We start from the raw sequence: 22,119 nt of genomic DNA, 5'->3' as shown, positions 1-22,119 counted from the left end.
ACACAAAAATGCACAAGTTGTAAAAACGGATGTGATTTCTGTATCGCTGTAGATGATAACTAGAACGGCAATCGGTAGAGCGTATACCACCGCCAGGCTGAACAGTTTATGTTTTGTATCCCACTAATAGGCTGGATCCCAATCCACATCTTCACCAAAGTCAAATTAATTCATCCTTGTCACACAGCCAACATTTCCACCAAATTTCATTCAAATCTGTCCATAACTTTTTAAGATTCCCTGCTCTCAGACCTACAGACAGATAAACAAGGGTGAAACCTGACCGCCCACTTTCGGTGTGGAGGTAATAAAAGCAACGATGTAATAAAGCAAATAACACATTGCCTGCTTTTTGTAGGGTAGAGACAGAGGACTAATAAAGACATAGTGCACGTAGTAAATAGGGCAAAAGCTGTCGAGTTGCAGAGTATCCACTATTCACAATCCGTGGAAGCCCCACAGATAATGGCAAACCACACTACGTTATTCCAGAAGGTAAAAGGAAATGCTTTCACCAATGGCTCATGATGGAAAATGACAAGATCATCATCATCATCATCATTATCATTATCATCAATCCATCCATCCAATGTTCTTGACAGAGCGCCGGTATGGCAGAAGCAGTCTCTTGGTATTTGTGGTTTGCCATTGCCTTCCCGAGCAGTTAATTTATGGCCAGAATATAGAACTTGTTCAGGGTGCGAGTCATACAGTAACTTGCACATTCTTCGCTTAAAGATACTGTGAGATCTCTAACGTCCACTAAGGCCTCAGTCACATTTGCTCTACGGCGAGGATGCGGCGGCCGTACGCCCTCTGAATTGACAGAAACGTGCGGCGGCCGCAGAGAAACTGAGGTGGCCTCAGGTTGGCCCAACTCCGTTTGGCTATCTTTTACAGGCCGTAGGGTCGCCGTGGAATGAAATTGCGGAGTTATAACTTTTTTTTTCATTTCTACGCTCGCCGTAGCAATTCGACAAGCCAAGCTATGACGTAGATGTGTTCCACGTCAATCGTACGTAGGGCGTGCGGTGGGCTTGCGTTATTCGTGCGACTGCTGTAAGCTCTTCTCAATGAAAAATGAATTTTCCCAACCCCCAAAAAATTACGGCGGCCGCACTATTTACACGATCGCCGTACGGTGGCCTTGCGGTCTGTGTGACTACCTGCGGGCAACACAAGGTCGACGCACGGTTCCCCTACGCCTGCTGTGCACCTACGTATGGCCTCCGTGGCAGTCTGCGTCCACCGTGCGCTTCCGCTAGAGATCGGAGTATAGGTGTTTGCCTATACACAGTGGTGCCCCCAGAATCCCAATTTAATTCGTTCCAGGAGGCTGTTCGGATTGCAAAAAGTTCGGATTCAAAAAATATTTTCCCAATCTATCTATAATTCCAGCAGTGTGTGCATGCGTGTGCGTGTACGTGTGCGTGTGCGTGTGTATCTGTGACCGCTGTTTCTCAACAACTGCTGGTCCGATCTAATTGAAACTTGCCAGGTATATTGCTGGGGACCTGAGGATGTGCCTTTTCAAGGTTTGATATTAATCAGACAAGTGCTTCCCAAGTTATGACCATTTATTTACCAAACCAATGACAAGACACGTTGTTGCGTGGGCGTGGGCGATGGGGAAGGGAAGCTCAGCCGCGTTCCCCATTACGGGTTACAACGTATGGGCTTCCGGAGAGTGATGACTTCGTGTATTCTAATAATTTCTCGATTTCTTATGCGCATTTATAGATAAACACAATGGCCCAAGTTATGATTGTTTTCATATTAGACGGTGTATAAATTTTGGGAACATCAGAGTGCTGGTATGCTCTGAACCAGGAAGTAAATTTTTTCTCTCTCTCTTCTCTTCTCTTTTTGTTTTTCCTTGCGAGGACATTGCAAAAAGACAAAATACATTAGCGCAAATTGAATAATTGGCCATTAAAACCTAAATTGCGAGTCATCGTAACTGTGATATGCGAACTTCCGCGCCACCCACGTACGGGTACACGAGAGCAAAGAAACGGCCTGTGTGGTTGTTGTTTGTTGCTCGCGGTTTGAATATTTATTATTATTTTTTTTTCGGGCAGCCGCGTTCCCCATTACGCGTTACAACGTACGGGCTTCTGGATAATGATGACTTTGTGTATTCTAATAATTTCTCGATTTATGCGCATTTATAGATAAACACAATGCCCCAAGTTATGATCGTTTTCATATTAGACGGTGCATAAATTTCGGTAACATCAGAGTGCTGGTATGCTCCGAAGCAGGAAGTAAATTATTTTTTGCAGGTTTTTTTTTTTTCCTCTTTCCTCTTCTCTTTGTGTTTTTCCTTGCGATAAAAGGCAAAATTAATGCAAGCGATAATTTGTGGATTGCATGTGAACATTCCATATGGGCACGCACGACTTCCGCATAGTGATGACTGACTGTATTCTAATAATTTCTCGATTTCTTATGCGCATTTATAGATAAACACAATGCTCCAATCCAGTCGTCGTTTACGAGAGCGAAGGAACGGCTTGTGTAGTTGTTGTTTCTGGCACAGGGTTTGAAAGTTTTTTTTTTTTGCATGTACGGGCACGTGAGAGCGAAGGAACGGCCTGTGTAGTTGTTTCTGGCATGCGGTTTGAAAGTTTTTTGTTTTGTTTTGTTTGCACCTACGGGCATGCACTAGTTAGAAATAATGGAGTGAATTAATCCGTTCGTGGACCCAAAGAAAACCCACTTTCAAGACACTTTAAACTGAAATTCCCCATGTTTAAGGTAAAATAGGATGAGTAAATGACCTTCGGTGGCGGTGTATTGTATGTAAACTGGTACAATCACCACATCCAAAGACCCACACAGGCTCGAGCTCCGGCCTGGGTTTTGTTCGCTCACGCACTCTGCGAGAGCGCTGCCCCCAGGGCAACTCATCAAACATGATGCCCCCAGAACCACAATCACTTTCATCAAACGCATCGGGCTGACGTAATCATGGATATTAAAAATTACAACTGGTTTTGCTGTGAAATTCAATCCTTGCACGACAGTCCGTCACACCACGTGATCGGATTGCTTTTTTTGTTAATAATTAAAATGCAAGATGATTAAAAAAAAAAAACAATGAAGGTGAAAACACGAGGTAAGGCCTTAGTCACATTTGGCTCGGCGCCTGGAGGGTCTACAAAATGTACGGACACTCGCAATTATAAAGCGGCCGCAGTATTTCCACGGTCACACAAAGTAGCAGTCACACATGTTTTTATTTTTCGCGTAGCCGCACGGCGTGTTTATAAATTGTGGAGACCGAAAACGTGGGGGTGCCGTAATTTTTGGGGGGTTGGGAAAATTCATTTTTCATTAAGAAGAGCTTACGGCAGCCGCACGGAAAACGCAAGCCCACCGTACGCCCTACGTACGGTCGACGTGGAACACATCTACGTCATAGCTTGGCTTTGTCGAATTGCTACGGCGAGCGTAGAAATGAAAAAAGTTATAACTCTGCAGTTATAATTCCACGGCGCTCCTACGGCCTGTAAAATATAGCCAAACGGCGTAGGGCCACCCAAAGGCCACCTCAGTTTATCTGCGGCCGCCGCACGTTTCTGTCAATTCAGTGTGCGTACGACCGCCTTATCCTCGCCGTAGAGCAAATGTGACTGAGTACTTCCACCGACGAACTGAATGAACAAAGCACGAAGATGCGGGTCGAACAGGTGGGGGAGACGCGTGAACAAACATGAACGCTTCGTTTTGTTCGGTTTTTTTTTTCATGTATTGGGTTTTTAGGGCCAAACTTTCTCGAAAAAAATTGTTCGGATTCCAATTTGTTCAAACAGCTTGGCCGTTCGGATTCTGGGGGACCACGGTATATTATAGTTATAGTATATTCAGTTATATATACTGGTATATTTTTATTTCAGTAAAAAAAGGACTGGTATATATACCCACTCGTTACCGTCCGTCTGGCCGCACGTTCGTCTTAGGGCCCCCCTGCGGTCCCCCTGCAGGCACCTTGAGGTCTCCTTGCATCTACCTTGAAAATTCTATGGCCGCCGCAGGGACGCCCTAAGGTCACCGTGCGACATCAAATCAAAGACCGTACGGCACCCCCACGTTTTCGGTCTCCACAATTTATAAACACGCCGTGCGGCAACCTGAAAAATAAAAACATATGTGACTGCTACATTGTGTGACCGTGGAAATACTGCGGCCACTGTAGAATTGCTAGTGGCCACAGATTTTAGAGACCCCACGGCCGCCGTGGCAAATGTGACCTCGGCCTAATGACCAGACTTGTCTTCCGGCTTAACGTTTCCTCCGATGGACGGTGCACATACATTGATGCATCACCCTCGACGCAAAACATTGGGATGACAGTGTATAGTTCGATTGATATTTGAATCCAGGCTAGACAGCTGAAAGGTGAGTGAGCAAGACTCTAAGCCCACCTGTCAGTCTAAGACATCCATATTGATGTTCATCTGAGGAGAACCGTCGACGTACGAGTACGGTCGTCTCTTAAGCGTGTTGGAAGGTTGAGATAATGGCAGTTGATGCTTCAGGCAACCTGCTGATAGCTTGATGACCTTTAGAGTTGTGTAATATTTCCATGGGGTCACGTAGGTCAGTGCATATGGTCATACATCAGGAAAATCCCATCATGCATGGCAACAGTTACTCCTGCATGTCCATTTGTTGGTGACATAATTGTCACAAATACACTAAATCCTCTCAGTTTGATATTTGTTTGGTTCCCCAGTTTGTAGTGAGATTTATTTATTTTTATTATTTTTTTATTTTTTACATCTCACCTTCCCTCGTTGGCTCCAAGGTTTACCGTAAAGGTGGTGACAGCCGCAGCCGATTCAAGCGTTCAGATGGAAGCACTTCTTCGGATACTACAACTAACAGCTTTGTGCGCCAGGTACTACAGTTTTGGAAACCACATGTCTTCAAATGACTTCTGGATTCTTACCTGTCATCCTTTTGTACACAGAGCTTGCAACTAATATTTCTGCCTCATGATCCAAGGGTTGAACTTGTCTTTCTTAAAGTTGTTGCACTGTTATGCCGACGAATGCTGTGCAGTTAAATCATAATTGTGATTCCTAAGTTGTATTTATTTATTTATTTATTTATTTGTTTTGCATTCATCTGCTGCTCATGGAAGAGTTTGTGTACAATTCACATCAATGCAACTCCACATTGGTCGATTAAAGAGCAGTCGTATGGTGTATAGAACCTGCATCCCCTGCCTAATGAACGTGTCATTGAGGTGGGATCACTGGCAGGCCAATCCAATTTTTCTATTTATTTATTTATTATTTGCAAAATCGAAGATTTTTCAAGTGTATTGGTTTGTCGATTTTGTTATTCTGTCTGTCTGTCTGTCTGTCTGTCTGTCTGTCTGTCTGTCTGTCTGTCTGTCAATCGCCTACAGATCGCAATTTAAAACCGATCTTCACGAAACTTCCCCACATGGTAGAGTTTGACATAAACAAGAAGCCTATTGCTTTTAAGGTCAAAAGGTCAACCTCTCGGCCAAAGGTTAACAAATTTTTCAAATTTCTAAAATCCTCAATTTTCATCCGATTGACCAGAAATTTAAACGGCATTTTAATATCAGCTTACTGAATTCAACCACCAATTATTTTTAAGGTCAACATTGGCCAAAAGGTCAACAACTAAGGTGGTATTTCTTACAAAGTGGATGAGGTAAAGAAGAACAGCCTAATAGACGTCTATCAACAAAGTCAATTCTGATTGGACGTTCTCTACTGATGCGTCATCATCATCATCACTGATGCGTGTCGATGCGACTGTTCTTCTTCTTTACCTCATTCACATTGTGCGAATTTCACCTGATGAGAGCCCAACGAAAAGCTTTGTGGTTTTCTTTTTATGGTAATGTCCTTCAAAGAGGTGGTATTTCTAAAATCCTCAATTTTCATCCGATTGACTTGAAATTTGAAGAGGAGTTGCACATTTGGTCATTGAATTCAACCACCAATTAGTTATTTTTGAGGTCAAATTTGTTTTATGCATTTTGCAAGTATCGTGCTCTGCACGACGTCTTTTTCTTGTTTATTTATTTATTCGTTTTTTTTTTTTTTACTTATTGTCTTACATGGATTATATTTCATCATGCTGCTCCATCAACTTTACCCACTTTCATATTTCTATCACCTTTTTGAAATCTTCCTTTTTTTCGATTGACAAAAGGGCAAGGGATCTCTTCACAGTTTAATTGAAGCACAAGACAAATGTCATCAATCAGCTTGGAACTTGACAGTCGCAGTATCACAAATTATTGTGTTTGTTAAGCCAGAAGACTTCTGCTTGTAAATTGAGTAAATATCTCGATTGCCTCTGCAGATCTGCTTGTGTGGACCAGTTATGTGATGATGTATAGCAGATATCCAGTTGGTCAGCAATCGTGCAAGAATAGCTGCCGTGGGATCTGATTCGTTGTCCCACGACAGCCAATAAGTTTATATTTGATATATGTTCTCGAGATGGTACAAACAGCTCGCTTTGGGGGTGAGGGATCTGCTGTGTACTAGCAACAAGGCAGAAATGCATGTTTGTGGATGATGTTCCCCCCCCTGGGTGAGCTGTTCCAAAAGATAGAGAATGCGATGTTCTCATTACCTATTATATAATACTGCAGTACGAGTGGTTCTATTGGGGGCTGTTGTAAGGAGCAGGACCTGCTTTTTCAGCCTGCGCAAACACAGAAGAGCTTGTGCTTTAAAAATGTTTGGTTAATTTTTTTTTTTTTTACGCCTATGTTGTTGTTATTTTTATGTGCATTAATATGTTTTTGCATTTGTAGAAATGTATTTTTATTTCCCCTTGTTACATCCACACTCACATTTTTACCTCCATCACCAAAGGTGGGCTGAGGTTATGTTTTCATCCCTGTTTGTTTGTCTGTGAGCACAATATTTCGAAAGATTATGGATGGATTCCACAGAAACTTTGTGGACCGGTTGGGTGTGTGAAAAGGACTAATTGATTAGATTTTGGTGAAGATCTGGATCCGGATCCGGATCCGGCTTCTAGAATTTTTCAAGTGATTCTTCACCATTGAGAGATGGGGCCAAAAACGATGTGTCGCATGATATCTCAAAAAGTTGTTGACGGATTCGGATGAAACTTGGTGGATGAATTCGTTCGGTGACGAGAATAAGCCAATTCGATTTTGGTTACAGTCCAAATGCAGATCCGTCCTATCAGTGGGATACAAAACATAAAGTGTTCAGCCTGGTAGAGGTATGCGCTCCACCGAGCGGCATTCTCATACCGTTCATGCATGTTTTTGATATCTCGTTTTTACTTCATCTTCATCTAATTGTTCACTGATATGTATGACCCACACTTCAACTGGTAGATTGAGAAATATTTGCCTGATATTGACATTTTAACAAAAGCATAAAGAGACCAATCATCAAATAATGGTTTCTCCTGCTTAGATTGTCACTGTTTCTCCTATTCAATCGGAAGGGTAGACCTGTTATGCCAGCCTTTTATCTCAAAATGTGGGAGTCATTCTCTGAAGATGAAGGGATTGAAATGTGTTCATCTGAGTGGGAAGTGCTGCCAATTATGTTTAACATTTGAACATAATCAGCAATGGGAGAATTGCACATTGTTATCATGAACAATCATAACTGATGCCACGGGGTGTCAAAGGACATGAAAGTATGCTCAGCCGCCAAAATACTCTCTCTATCGAGTGCAGCCTGTGGCTGCTGGCTGCATCATTGGTTGGGACGCGGTTATGCCGCTGATGCAGTGTCCCCCTTACCAGTACACTGGTACTCATTTTTGCCGACCTCTGAAGGATGACAGGCTGAGTCAACCTCCTGGTGTATTAATTCAGCTGCCAACGGGGCTTGAACTCAGGACCCTAGGATCTCAAGCCACCACCCTTACCACTAAGCCAACACCAGGCTGCCAAAATACTGACCCTTAATAACTCACTGATTCAGTCCAACTTGTGCAATGCAGAGGCCCTATGAGGATTACACCTGAGCTAGTATCAGATAACCTGCATGATCTGCTGTGTGTTGGTGGGTTCGGGGGAGGGGGGAAGGTGTGTTTGGGGCAGGGGCTTGAAAATCGATCCTGCATTATCTTCCCAACTGAAAAGTCACATTGCGATCATTCAACCTCCTCTCTGTGCCTTGTTTAGGTTCCTCTCTACAAGACTGTACTAGCTCTGTCTTGGTCTCCCTCTTTTTTGTTAAAATACTGACTCGTTCAAATTAATAAAACAGTGAGGCAGGAATGTGTGTTTCAGGAATGGACTTCAGGTCCTGGAGACCCTCTCAAGATGCTTTTCATATACTTTACATAATCACCAAAAGCATTGTTTTCCTATGATTAGGCCTAAGTCACATTTGCTCTACGGCGAAGATACGGCGGCCGTACGCCCTCTGAATTGACAGAAACATGCGGTGGCCTCAGGGTGGCCCTACGCCATTTGGCTATGTTTTACAGGCCGTAGGGGTCGCCGTGGAATTATAACGTGGAGTCATAACTTTTTTCATTTTAAGTTTGCCGAAGCAATTCGACAAGCCGAAAAAAAAAACTTGTAAAAAAGAAAAAAGAAAAAAAAAAGAACCCACTCGTTACCGTCTGTCTGGCCGCACGTTCACCTTAGGGTCCCCCTGCGGTCACCTTGCGGTCGCCTTGCGGGCACCTTGCGCCTGCCTTAAATTCTATGGCCGCCGCAGGAACGCCCTAAGGTCACCGTGCGACATCAAATCAAAGACCGTACGGCAACCCCACGTTTTCGGTCTCCACAATTTATAAATACGCCGTGCGGCTACCCGAAAAATAAGAACATATGTGACTGCTACATTGTGTGACCGTGGAAATACTGCGGCCCCCCCTATAATTGCTAGTGGCCGTAGATTTTGTAGACCCCACGGCCGCCGTGGCAAATGTGACTTCGGCCTTATCAACACTCTCTTTGGTTGGATGCCATGTATTTCAAACAGTTTCTGTCCCCCGTCCCTCCGACAAGGTCAGAGACCTGACATTAAAATGAGCTCCATCCATCCGACTGACCATGTACTCTTGTATACGTGATATTTAAAAAAAAAAAAAAAAAGTTCAACATTTACCTTTCATATTGCAGATATCTATTGCTCATGACATTATCTCAACGTGATTATATCTGTGGCTGTGATTGGCTGAATTATGTTCCCATGGCAGCCATCTCGGTGACTTGCCTGGTATACGTAACATATCAAAAACGGTTCAAGATTTAGTTTTCACGTTATACAAATATATTCCTCATACCACCAAAAGGTGGGGGATCTGGAGTATCAGCTCTTTGTTCATGCAGGAACACAACATTGCGTGTGGTTGATTGGCAGTGCTGGAGAGTCTCGTATGTATAAATAGTATTGTTGGAGAGATCTAGCTACTATCCTGTACCTGTTGTACACCTGTCAGCTTTTCATCACAACCATTTATTTCTCATTGAGAGAAACTGTACTCTGATTTGTGTGGATTTACCATCCTAAATACCAAGATGGTGGTCAAATGCTTGTCCAAAATGTGGGATACGGCATTCGGCACAAGGATGTTTCATGTTCGCCCTTTGTCTCTATTAAAATGATTATCTGACAAAGTTGAATATTTATGATCAACTCCTGACAGAGATGCACTCTCTGGATCTCCTTGATTTACTATCAGCCATTTTGTAAATCAAAGCTTGACATTCTATCCGGAATTTCTTATTGCTGGAGAATCTCAAGCATTTGGGTATCCTCAACATCCCATGCAGTTTCACGGGATGTGATGTTTCACAGCCAATCGTTGACGAGATGAGCGCCTATTTAGAAATGACAAGTTTATCGATGTAACAGTTTCTGCTAAAAGGTGAATTTTTAAAATAAAATAATTAAAAAAATAAAAAAAACCCATGATGATGAGATTCAGTCACTTTTAAAAAATATATATTTAATTTCACTTTAATGATTTACAATTTATTAGTTTTTTTTTGTGCTCGATCAATTAGTCTTTTTGTCTCTTTTGCTTGATCATGGTTGAATATTTTAGAATTGTGTTTCATCAATGGAACAGAATGTGTCTGGCAGGATCGCCTGGAGGTATGAACACTCGCTTCTGAGCCGTCTTACCTGGGTTCAAATCCCAACCCAGATATGCACGGTCACCATGATGTTTCACATGCAGGGCGAGTCATCAATTTGTGCGCCGTCCATCGGATGGACGTTAAACGGAGTCTTCCCATCTGTTAGCATTAATTGGCAGATGTTAAAATTTTCCGGTGTATTTTAAGAAGAGTAGCCCAGTTATCGCCGGCACCCTTGACTAATTACAATTTCCCACCCCCCCCTTTTAGTCGATTATCTTGCCTCGGAGTGGTGGCCCTTGCCACTCCTCCAGGATTGTAACCGTTGTGAAGAGACGGCTTCAGCAGCACTGGCAATCTGAAAAGACGAGGGTACATCGATGTTGATGGATGGCACAAAACGGGGTACTGCTCATACACAGTAATGCAGGAACAGCGAAATCGTACTCTCTTGAGGTGGTGATCTGAGGATTTGTTACTCAATGAAACATTGAGAGATAAATTTCACACAAAAGGAAATTTGAAAATTCTAGAGATCTTTTTAAACCCACGACCACTAAATGCTGGTTGCCTGACTGTGTCGATGAATTTTAGTCTCAGAAACCTCGTGTCTTTTGTTTTATTTGAATTGCTTCATCTTGTTTTAATCGAAGGACCTGTAACATTGTGTTACTGCAAATGACAATTTGATGCAATTGATGGTTTTTGTTTTTTTTTCTCGTCACATCTTAGGCACTTGCATTGCAGTGCCTAACAAAGCTTCGGCTTCATAAATGTGCATGCGGATATGCCAGTTACCATGGCTACCCCTTGTTCCCATCTTCCAACTGCAACCCTCCATTGGTTTCCGGGGCAACCACTTTGCTGTCCCTCTGCTGTACGTGTATCTATTTTTGATTCATCTCCAAGGACCATTGAAAGGAACAGTCTATTTGACGTTTGATCAGTATAAAACCATTTGTTTGTTATTGGTCTATTGGTTAGTACTCTGGTGCTCTTTTTTTTCTTGTAGTCTTTTTCATCCTTTATTTATAATTGCTTGTCCTTTTCTCGTGCGGATTGTGATTCTTGGTGCTGTCTTTATAAATCGTCATCAACAACGTTTCACATTCATTACAGAGTCTCCATTCTGTCAACGTAGGCTCTTGCCAAGAGTTATGCTGAGTGGTTTGCCATTGCTTTCCCAACAGTCAGGCTGGACAGAAATTTGTAACTTGTTCACGGTGCTGGTGATACATCGCCTACTTTACAAAAATGACTCCCTGGGACCGAAAACCTCCACCATTGATTATAGTGATGGTAGACGGGTCCTCTTGACGTCCTTCCGATGGACCGCACACACATGGATACGTCACCTGCCTGTGAAACCACAGGTGATAGTTTATAGCTGTATCTAGCTTGGGATCCAGGCGAGACAGCTCAGAGGTGAGTGTGCATATCGTTAAGTTCTCTTTTCATTCACTGTCTTTTTAAATACTACTCTTGTAATGAATGATTCATTCTGTTTGACTTATTCATGTTTTGATCACCAACCCATTCCCATATGATTGATTCAGAATTTTATATTGTACCTTTTCATCCCCATGCTGAAATTTTTTTAAATAATAATAATAATGGGTGGGGGAGGAGGGCTTCGTCTCGAAGCAGCTCTGTCTGTCTCTCTCTGTCTGTTTGTCTGTCTGTCTCATGCTGTCTCCTAAGCAGTTGTGCAGAAATTCACTGAACTTGTAGTTATGATCATCACTCTGTCCCTCGGGCCCTGGGACGGGGTCAAAAGGTCAAATCCCGAAAAATGTAATTATGGCCACATTTTGAAACATTTTTTAATGAAACTTTGTATATGCAATGACCATTGGAGGACGCGTATGAAATATTTAACATTTTGTTTGGACTTTTACCCTGGTTCATGCTCCAGCGGGGTGGGGAGTAAGGGTCACAGGGGTCAAAACCGAAGATTATTTTTAAACTCAAAATTTAAAATTGGATCATTCCTGGTGGAACGTTTTGCCATCTTTCGACTTTACTTGAGGTGGGAAGCGTGGGGATTTTCTAATGGTACTCCATAGACTTCGCTCTAGTTTCTTATTTTTCCTGGAAGGTACTCTGTGAATACTTATCTTTTCAGGTAAGTACTCAAGTCCAGCTGTCTTTTATCTTAGGTTTTTGTTGTCTTTGCTTTTTGTTCATCCTCTCCTTTTTTCTCCTTTCTCCTTATTGACTCTCTATTATATCCCTGCACACACATAACTCTAATATTTGAAGGCAGGATCTTTAGCCGAGAGTAATTGGGTCATATATCGAGTTTTTTTTTTTTTTTTTAACTTGCTAAACATCCAAAGCTCAAAACACCTGAGCCATTTTGTTGAGGTAAACATTTGTAATGTAATATAACAATTATTTCACATTGCTTTTTTTTATGTGAGTTTGTGTATTGAGCTTCACACATGCATGCACATAACCTTATAAACCTTTTAAAGAAATAGATCACGTAGTTCACCGTGGCCTGGCCATGTTTAATTGACACGTCTTCATTGAAAGGAAGCTTATCACCAATTTTGACAGAAATCCCATGATTAATTTTTATTTAGGTAAATGGCTAAAAAGGCTTTGGAACATTTTTTTTAACCCCACAATTGCACATCTTTTTTATAGATATATTTATTTTTTGTATCCACTTTTGAGGCTCATATGAGAGTTAACACATAGAAACGCTCAACAAGAGGGTGGGAGAGGGAAGGAAAAACAGTGGGCAACAGAGACACGAGATCTGTCGAAGGGAGAGGGATGGGGCAGGGTACACAGGGTAAACAACATGGACACTACAGGGACTTTCAGGTCCTTACACGACAGGGACTTTCAGGTCCTTACACGACGGGGACTTTCAGGTCCTTACACGACAGGGACTTTCAGGTCCTTACACTACAGGGACTTTCAGGTCCTTACACAACATGGACTTTCAGGTCCTTACATGACAGGGACTTTCAGGTCCTTACACTACAGGGACTTTCAGGAAGGAAAGCAGGGAATTTGAAGGAGGTGGGTTTGGGGTGGATTAACGGGGAGAGAAAAGATCGTGGTTTTGAATGCGAGAAGATAAGAGAAGGTGGTGAACAGCTGTTTTGAAGACCTGGAGGGAAGAGTGGGATTGAGGAGAGTGTGGGAGTTTGTTCCAAAGGCGGGAAAAAAGAGGAAAGAAATGAAATCTGAAATGCGAGTTGAAATATGTATGGCTCAGAATAACTTGAGAATCATGACGATGAGAAAGGTTTCTGCCATTCCCATTATCTGTTTGAGGGATGAAGTTTAAAATGTTCATGAATGGACAGATGATGTGTCGTAGCATAAACTTTCCACAACGTACAGTCTTTACAGGTTCCCTAAACTTTGACTTGTCTTTCGCATGTAAATAATTTAACAGGTTATTTCGAATTTTTGTCGCATGTAAATAATTTAACAGGTTATTTTGAAGATTACCCTCTTCCTCTCAGATAGAGAATAATGATAGAGTATTGGCCTATTAAATATACTGCAGAGAGTATTGTGAAATTCCAAAATAATCATATTTCTTAACAGCAAATGTACCACAGCATCTATCTATAATTACAGAATGTGTGTGTGTGTGTGTGTGTGTGTGTGTGTGTGTGTGTGTGTGTGTGTGTGTGTGTGTGTGTGTGTGTGTGTGTGTGTGTGTGTGTGTGTGTGTGTGTGTGACTGCTGTTTCTCGACAACCACTGGTCCAATCTAATTGAAACTTGCCAGCTATATTGCTGGGGCCCTGTGGATGTGCCTTTTCAAGGTTTGATATTAATTGGATAAGTCCTTCCCAAGTTATGGCCATTTATTTACCAAACCAATGACATGACACGTTGCTACATAGGCGTGGCTGCGTAGGCCGGTGTGCGGCCGGCTGACGATGACGTCACGAGCCGTGCCGGTTACATGGAAGCAACTGTCATGGCAAGTAAAGACAGGGAGGTAAACTTGATTTTAATTTGGATTTTAATTAACTCTATGTGTGGAAGTGTGGTTGTCGCGAGAACACGAGAGCGAAGGAACGGCCTGTGTGGTTGTCATTTCTGGCTCGCGGTTTGAAAGTTTTTTTTTTTTTTTTTTTTTTTTTTGCACGTACGGGCACGTGAGAGCGAAGGAACAGCCTGTGTGGTTGTTGTTTCTGGCACGCGGTTTGAAAGTTTTTTTTGTTTTGTTTGCACGCACAGCCACGCACGTATGGGCATGCACTAGTATTTATTAACAGCAATTAAAAAAAAAATTGGGGAGCTATCAAAGCAGCAGTCTGTTGCTTTATACACTTCCCAGATTCAATTTGTCATCCGATTGATAAAATTCTAATTCTACATAGGTTTGGATTATTTTGAAGCAACTTTTGCTGAATTTTTTTTCTCTCTGAGGAGCATTTCTATGTTTCAGGGTGGGACACACAGACAGATGGCACTAGCGTATTATATATATATATATATATATATATATATATATATATATATATATATATGTATATATATATATATATGTATATATATATATATATATATATATATATATATATATATATATATATATATATTGTTGCGGATTCGCGCCCGCCGGCATGCGGACGGCCACGTAACTCGAATCGCGGCACGTCGCCCACTGGACGGACAATCCAGTCGTGACCCTCTCGGACTAACGCCGGGAACCAGTCACGGGTGGACCTTTCGGTCTCACCGCGATCGAGCCAATCAGCCCCCGCGTGGGATAGGGTTGCTCACCAAATTCGACCTACCTAAGTACCCACGCGGAGGGTAGACCGGGCGATCGCACCTCGCCGCAGGTCGACTTCGGACACGGGCCACTTAAGCGACCCGTTCCGTACTATCGGGATAACCGAGCGGTGTTATCGTCGACCTCGACGGTTCGATTAATTATCGGGCGTATTCAGCCCACTACCAACCCTTTACGTGAAGCAAGATGAGGATTCAATGGGAGAAATGACGAAGCGAAGCGGGAGAACAGTTCAACACAAAGCACATTTATTCACGGCACACGGGAGCACACATATACAATTCCACCAAAAGCACACAGAAAAGACACAATGCAATTTACACAAAAAGCAAATGTAAAAGCGAAAACACAATGCAGAGCTAATACCGACTACCGAGCACACGGCAACACTTATACAATTCTACTTCACAGACGGCGCCGACAACACATACCCAAAACCAAGGAAAAGAATACCCTCAAGGATGAGGCGGGCCTGAGGCCGAGACCGGGTCGCGCCTACCCGTCTGGTGATGAGACGAGGAGCGGCGATGGCGCCTCAACTCCGCGGGCCTCGCGGACAGTGTCTGGTAGGGGGTGGGAAAGGGGCCCCCTTGGTCGCACTATCTCAGCGCGGGGGGAAACAGGAGGGGGTTGCTGATGCTCGGGGTATAGAGGATCTTTATTATCCCGCGACGAGCGTCTCCACCTCGGCCAGGTCGCGCTGTCGGCCTCCCTCGGGTGCAGCTCCCTGCACGACGCGAGCACCCCTGGTCTGGTGTCGCCGCCTTTCCACAGCTCCGTCCCCTCCGTTCCGACTCCAACGCACACGACGAGCAGCTCCACCGCCCGCGAAGTCTTGACTCTCTGTTTCCGACTCTCCTACTCTCCGCCTCTGGACTCTCCGGCTCTCTTCTGACTGACGAACACGGTCCTTTTATCCCCCCGTAGCTTCGCCTTTGACCCCCTCCCTTTGACCTTTCACCTCGCTCCCCATTGGCCCGAGAAAAAGTGGGCGTGAAGGCTTTTTGATCCATAAATTTGCATATATCGATCGCCCTGGAGGCGGGGCCAAATCGCCCCTCGCTCACCGATTGGACGGCAAAAAGTGGGCGTGTGTCGTTTTTGATCCGTTTTTGAAGCACAAAATCCGTGATTTTGTACACGCTGTTCGACGCGCGCCCTGCACGAGTCCAACACCGGTACCCACAGCGGGGAAAGAACGGTGGCGATGCTACGGTTGCGAGGTGTGACGGGAAGGTCGTGGCGGTTGTGGTGAAGCGGCGTTGTGGTTGGTGGTTGATGTTGTGATTGTGGTGGTAATCATGGCGGTTGGTCCAAAATAAAGATAGTAAAAGAAAAACGGCTATCCTGAAGAGTCGCAGCACGCATAAATGACATGTATTCCCACTAGACAACGGGTTTGGGCCTAACTACACATGCACTTACCGAGATACCTCACCTAAGGGACCTGAATGGTGGTTTGCGAATTTGGTAACCACAACAATATATATATAATGCTTGCCAGTTCTAATTTTTTTATTGGGCTTCTTATTTCTCAAACTAGTTGATTAATTTTTTTATATTAAATCCATGTACGTTTGCAACTTTTCTCCTCCCGTGTGTATGCCTCATTCCCACTGCTTGAGGCACAAGCATATTGTTTTCCACCAGGTTTCTGTACTTGCTGCAGGTACCATGTAATCCTGTCCTAACCTGTTTCATGGTCAGGTTGTCGGCGACTTAACCATCTGCTCCAACAGGCTTCCGGGTGAGGAAGGATTAAAAACAAAACCTGTCAACACGCGGAAGAGCTCCTTATGAGCCAACGACCATCCATATCTGATGTCCAACTGTTTCTGCGGACATCCTTCTGCAGTTCGGTTACCTTTTTCTCGGAGATTGGTGGCAGGATTTGCACTCTGGCCACTGTAAAACACTTAATTCCACAAAACACACAAAATATGCAAAGAAAACTGAAAACCCACTCTGTGGGAGTACCTTCTGTGCAGCTGCCGTCCGCAGGGTAGCTTACCGGACGATGGGATTGGGGCTATGCCTTCAGGACTCCCATTCTTTGATGATAGGAGGAAAAGCATGGGATAACTTTCCTGGGTTGGGTTGTGGAGTTGTGTGTCGGGGTGGTGCTGAGGTGTCGTCCACCAGATGGCGGTCTCCTCGGTTTAAACTGAGGCGGTCCCTTCGGGTGGGTGCCTGGAATGTCCTGTCCCGAAGAGAAGATGATCACCTGTCTCTGCTATCATCTGAACTCCAGTATTTGATCATCGGAATTGCAACACTCTCTGAGGTTCGGAGACAGGACAGTGATGAGATCATGGCGGGTGGTTACACCTATGATTGGTCTGGTCACTTTGACAGTGACCATGCCCTTGGAGTTCCTGTAGCTGCAGTGCCCAATAAGCTGACTCCTATAATAATTGAGGTAACACTAGCCAATGAATGAATGATGAGACTGAGGATTCGTCACCCCTTGGGTGTCATTTCCCTGGTCTTTGGAAATGCTTCCACTGAGGTAAGTGATCTCACTGTGAAGGAGGCATTATATATAGCGCTCAAGTCTGTGGTTGATTGGTGCCCCAGGCGACTTACTCTTCTCGTCTTGGGGGATTTCCTTGCATCGACTGGTGCTGATAGGGATGGTTATGAGACGTGTTGGTCCCCATAAGTCTGGAACTGCGAACCAGAATAGCACTAAGTTCCTTGACTTTGCAAGAAGTGATGGATTTTGGGTGGCTGGTTCATGGTTTCAGCGCCCACAGCCTCATCAATGGACTTCGTATTCCAACGCTGGTGGTGTGGCAAAGGAGATTGACCATGTGCTCGTTGATGGTCGCTGGCAGATGATTCAGAACTGCAGAGTCGACCAGAGTGCTCAGTTCCTCAATATCACCGACAGGCTTGTGGTAGCAACCCTGAAGTTTCAGCTTTAATCCAGTAGAATGGTACCATCCCAGCCTAGGCTGGATGTTGGCAAGCTTAAGGATGAGAGGGTAGCTGAAGAGTTTGTGAGCAGGCTGAGTATGGATTTGGGGGGTCTGAGTGCTGTGGGGAATCCTGAAGAGTTGTGGAGTGCCTTCAAGACGACCATCCTTGATGTTGCTGGTGGATGTCTTGGAACCCACCATCTGGTGAAGAAGAACTTTGTCTCCCAAAGGACACTGGATACCATTGACCAGAGTCACAGGGCCAGGCTTGATGGCAGAGCTGAGCTGTTCAGGGAGTTGCGGCATAAAACTGTACTTGTGCTGAGCATGGACAAGGAGGCCCATGCGCGAGGATTCTGTGAAGGGGAAGAGCATCAGCTGTGGTTAAGTGATTCTCATCCTGCTTGCAGAATAATTTGTGCATTGCGTTCCTCCAAACCCATCCCTTGGTGTACTGCAGTTAGAGGGGAGGGTGGTTTGCTCTTGACGGAGGAGTCTGAAATGAAGGCCCTCTGGGCCAGTTACTTTGAGTGGCTGTACCAGGCTGACCCATCAGCTGTTGAGTTGGATGTCAGGGGTGTTACAATCCTTATTGCTAACCCTCCAATCACCAATAAACCACCTTCGTTTGTTAAAACACAGGCTGCGGTGAACCAGTTGAAAGGGGATACAGCTCCTGGAATCTGTGGCATCCATGCCGAACTTGTAAAGGCTGGTGGAAATGCTGTACTCGTGTTGTTGCTCTGTTTGGAACACAGGCATCATTCCAACTGACTGGAAGAGGGGTGTTGTTGTCCCTCTCTGGAAAGGAAAGGGTAATTGCCAGGACTGCAACAACTACCGAGGGGTGACACTGCTCTCAGTTCCGGGCAAAGTCTTTGCTCAGATAATTCTTGATAGAGTTCGCCACCATCTGTTTGAGTACCAGCACCCACAGCAGTCAAGCTTTACACCAAAAACGTCAACAATCGACCATATCCTTGCTTTTCGGGTCCACAATGAACACAGGCAAGAGATAAGTCAGGGGCTGCTCAAAGCCGTTGATTTCCCCAAAGCATTTGATTCAGTGAATCAGGGTGCCCTCTGGAGGATTCTCGACCTTTGTGGGGTGACTCCAAAACTGACCAATCTAATGGCTGAACTATACTCTGGTACTAAGAGTGCTGTGAGGTGTGGTGGTTCCATCTCTGACTTATTTCCATTTGTTACTGGAGTTCGTCAGGGGTGTGTACTGCCCCCACACTTTTCAGTGTTTATATGGACTAGATTTTGGGGAGGATGTCGGAGAGATCAAGCTGCGGTGCATCACTTGGGAACGTCAAGATTTCTCACTTTGATTTCGCAGATGATTCAGTCATCCTTGCGGATTCTCTGGGTATTATTTTGAGGGCCCTCGAGGTGCTGAATGAGGAGTCGGAGATGCTGGTATTACGGGTTTTCTGGGTCAAAACTAAGATCCAGGCTTTCAATGACATCTTAGATGCTGCTATCCTGTCTGTACCTGTTTGTGGTGAGGATGTTGAGGTCCCGGAGAGATTCACTTACCTTGGCAGTGATATTCTTGTCTCCACATATTGTGAGCCAGAGGTCAATAGATGTCTGGGTCAGGCCTGGGGAGTCATGGATTCACTTGATCATGGGGTGTAGCACTGTCTACCTATTCAGGAGGACGAAAGTCCGAGTCTTTAAGTCCTTGGCGCTTCCAGTCTTGCTCTATGGATGTGAGACATGGGCTCTGACCATGGATCTGAGATTGAGACTTAACTCCTTCGGTTCCAGTTCTCTTCAGAGAATCCTTGGCTATCACTAGTCGGATTTTGTGTCCAACAAGTGGTTGCTGAGAGAAACTCAGATGAGATTTATTTCCTGTATAGCCCGTGAGCGTCAGCTGCGGCTGTATAGACATATGGCTCATTTTCCTGATTCTGATCCTGCTCACCAGATTCTCTCAGTGAGGGAGCCTTGTGAGTGGAAGAGGCCAATGGGCCGACCTCGTGCATTTTGTGGTTGCAGCAGGCTGATTGGCATCTCGAAGAGATGGGGATGGGCCAGCCATCTGCCTGGGGGATGGCCAGACAGAGGCCCCTGTAGTACTGGCAGAAAGTGGATGCAGCGACGCGCTGCTGCGGCGCTTGCTCCCATACCTGACCTGACCTTTCTGCACTGCCTGACTCCCACATGTCAAAACGGATGTAGCTTGCCAGGTTGCTTTAGCTTAAAACAGTAGCTTAAAACCTTCCCCATTTTGTGAAGTACCTACACTCAAAATTTGGGGCCTCTCAGTGCTGCGGTTCAGCCTTGAAAGAGTAACAAATAAATGCACAAAGAAACACACAAACACTTGAAAATATTGACAAGATGTCTTCTGATGGTTGATGGTATGACTTTGGGAGTATTTTTTTGAATACAGAACCAAAAACAAATTGACGTAATCATTAACAGAATTGTATTTTTTGCAAGAGAATGGCACCATTTTTACCATGGTGCCACAAGTCAAGTGAAACCCATGTCAACAGGCAGGTCTGTGCCATATTAAAACACATAAATAAACCAGACAGCGGCTTCGAAGAAGGATGGCTGACAATTGTCTCGAGAGAAATATAAAGCATTTGGGGATTTCTTTGTTGATGCTTTAAAAAATTTTTTTTTTAACCCTGAAGGTAAATATATAATTATACTGATGCATTGAATTCAACATTGTATACAGTATACCTCAGACTTGACCAGTTCTTTTATTCCTTTTACCATTGGACTCCTGTGAACCATTCTCTTGTGAACATTTCCACAGTGCTGGTTTCTGCTGCATTTCTGGCAACCTACTTTACATGTCAGCACATTTGTGTGAAATACAGTACCGTAGCTGTAATTCTGCTCTTGCTCTTATTGACATTAACTATAAAACTGTGCATCTCATTCCTACCAACTTTTTAGCCCCCATTGGACTTAGTCCGAAACAGGGGCTTATGGATTTGTTTCTGATTTTCGTGTCCGTGCGTGCCTCTGTCTGCGACCATATCTCGGACATGTATGGAGCGATTTTTATTCGTACCTGGCACAAAGGCAACGCATGATGGTGCAGTATACATACCCACGTCATTTTTTTTTGACATCAAATCCAAGATGGCTGACCGGCAGCCATTTTAGTTGTTAAAAAAAAAAAAACCCGGTGTCAAACACTTTCTCAACCATTTCTCAGATATGCATTTACCGATGTTGTTTAAACTTGGCGCACAGATAATGAATGATGTCTTGCATATACACGTCATTTTTTTTTTCGACATCAGATCCAAGATGGCCGACTGGCAGCCATTTGAGTTGTAAAAAAAAAAGGAAACCTGATGTTTAACACGTCCTCAACCATTTCTCGGACAAGCATTTACCAATATTATTCAAAGTTGGCGCACATATAACGAATAATGACTTACATAAGCATGTCATTTGTTTTCAACATCAGATTCAATATGGCCGACTGGTGGCCATTTTGTTCCTTAAATGTGTCCCCGACCATTTCTCAGACATGCATGGTCCGATTTTGTTCAAACTTGGCACAACCTCAGAACATGATGGCATACACGTGCCCCTATCTTTATTTTGTGATCTGATCAAAGATGGCTGACTGGTAGATTGGTGGTCATTTTAGTTTAAAAAAAAACCTATGTTGAGCACTTCCTCAACCATTTCTCGGACATGCATTTACTGATGTTGTTCAAACTTAGCACACAGATAATGAATGATGGCTTACATGTGCACACCATTTCTTTTTTCGACATCAAGTCCAAGATTACCAACTGGTGGCAATTTTGTTACTTAAATGTATCTCCAACCATTTGTTAGACATGCGACGTCTGATTTTATTCAAACTTTGTACAAGCACAGTAAATGATGGCATACACATGCACCTCACTTTAATTTGTGATCTGATCAACGATGTGGTGGTCCGGCGGCTATTATAGTTGTACATAAATATGGGCTGGCTCTTTTAACTCCATACAGCAAAAGTATGAAAACAATGGGGGCTGTGACATTTTATATCATTTTTACTTGTTAACTTTAATTTTAGACAGAGTTGAGAATTATGGGAGAGCAAAACAGTGGATGATGAATCGATTACAAACAACCCTGGAGGCTATTTGGGGATGTATGGATGTTGGACATGTTGTCAAATATGATCTGGAAGAAAGAGGTGTGCATAAAAAGAAGTGTTATTGAGAGTAAAAGAAATCATGGGGAGGAGTTGGAGAATAGAAGAGACAGAGGTGAAATTGAACTTCGAAGCACTGGTGGGAAAAGCATAATTGGACATATACAGGAGATTGTTCCACAGGT

At 43.8% G+C, this 22,119-nt stretch overlaps 1 protein-coding gene across 4 annotated transcripts in view; it reads left to right on the top strand.

The window, feature by feature from the left end:
• LOC147032012 (voltage-dependent L-type calcium channel subunit beta-1-like) overlaps positions 1-22,119 on the top strand; it is a 222,713-nt gene that overhangs the window by 15,827 nt on the left and 184,767 nt on the right. For 3 of the 4 annotated variants that reach the window (XM_085869263.1, XM_085869262.1, XM_085869265.1), the window contains exon 2: positions 4,814-4,906. The exons of the other annotated variant lie outside the window; for it this stretch is intronic. In XM_085869263.1, the coding sequence (XP_085725389.1) occupies positions 4,814-4,906 (93 nt within the window). The remainder of the gene's footprint in view (positions 1-4,813; positions 4,907-22,119) is intronic. 4 annotated transcript variants of the gene reach the window in all.

This window comes from Eptatretus burgeri, chromosome 2, assembly GCF_056783735.1.
Source record: "Eptatretus burgeri isolate ZD-2024b chromosome 2, Ebu_testis_v1, whole genome shotgun sequence".
Classification (NCBI taxonomy): Eukaryota; Metazoa; Chordata; class Myxini; order Myxiniformes; family Myxinidae; genus Eptatretus; species Eptatretus burgeri.
The sequence above is the reverse complement of the archived record's forward strand: the minus strand, read 5'-3'. Positions and strand labels throughout refer to the sequence as shown.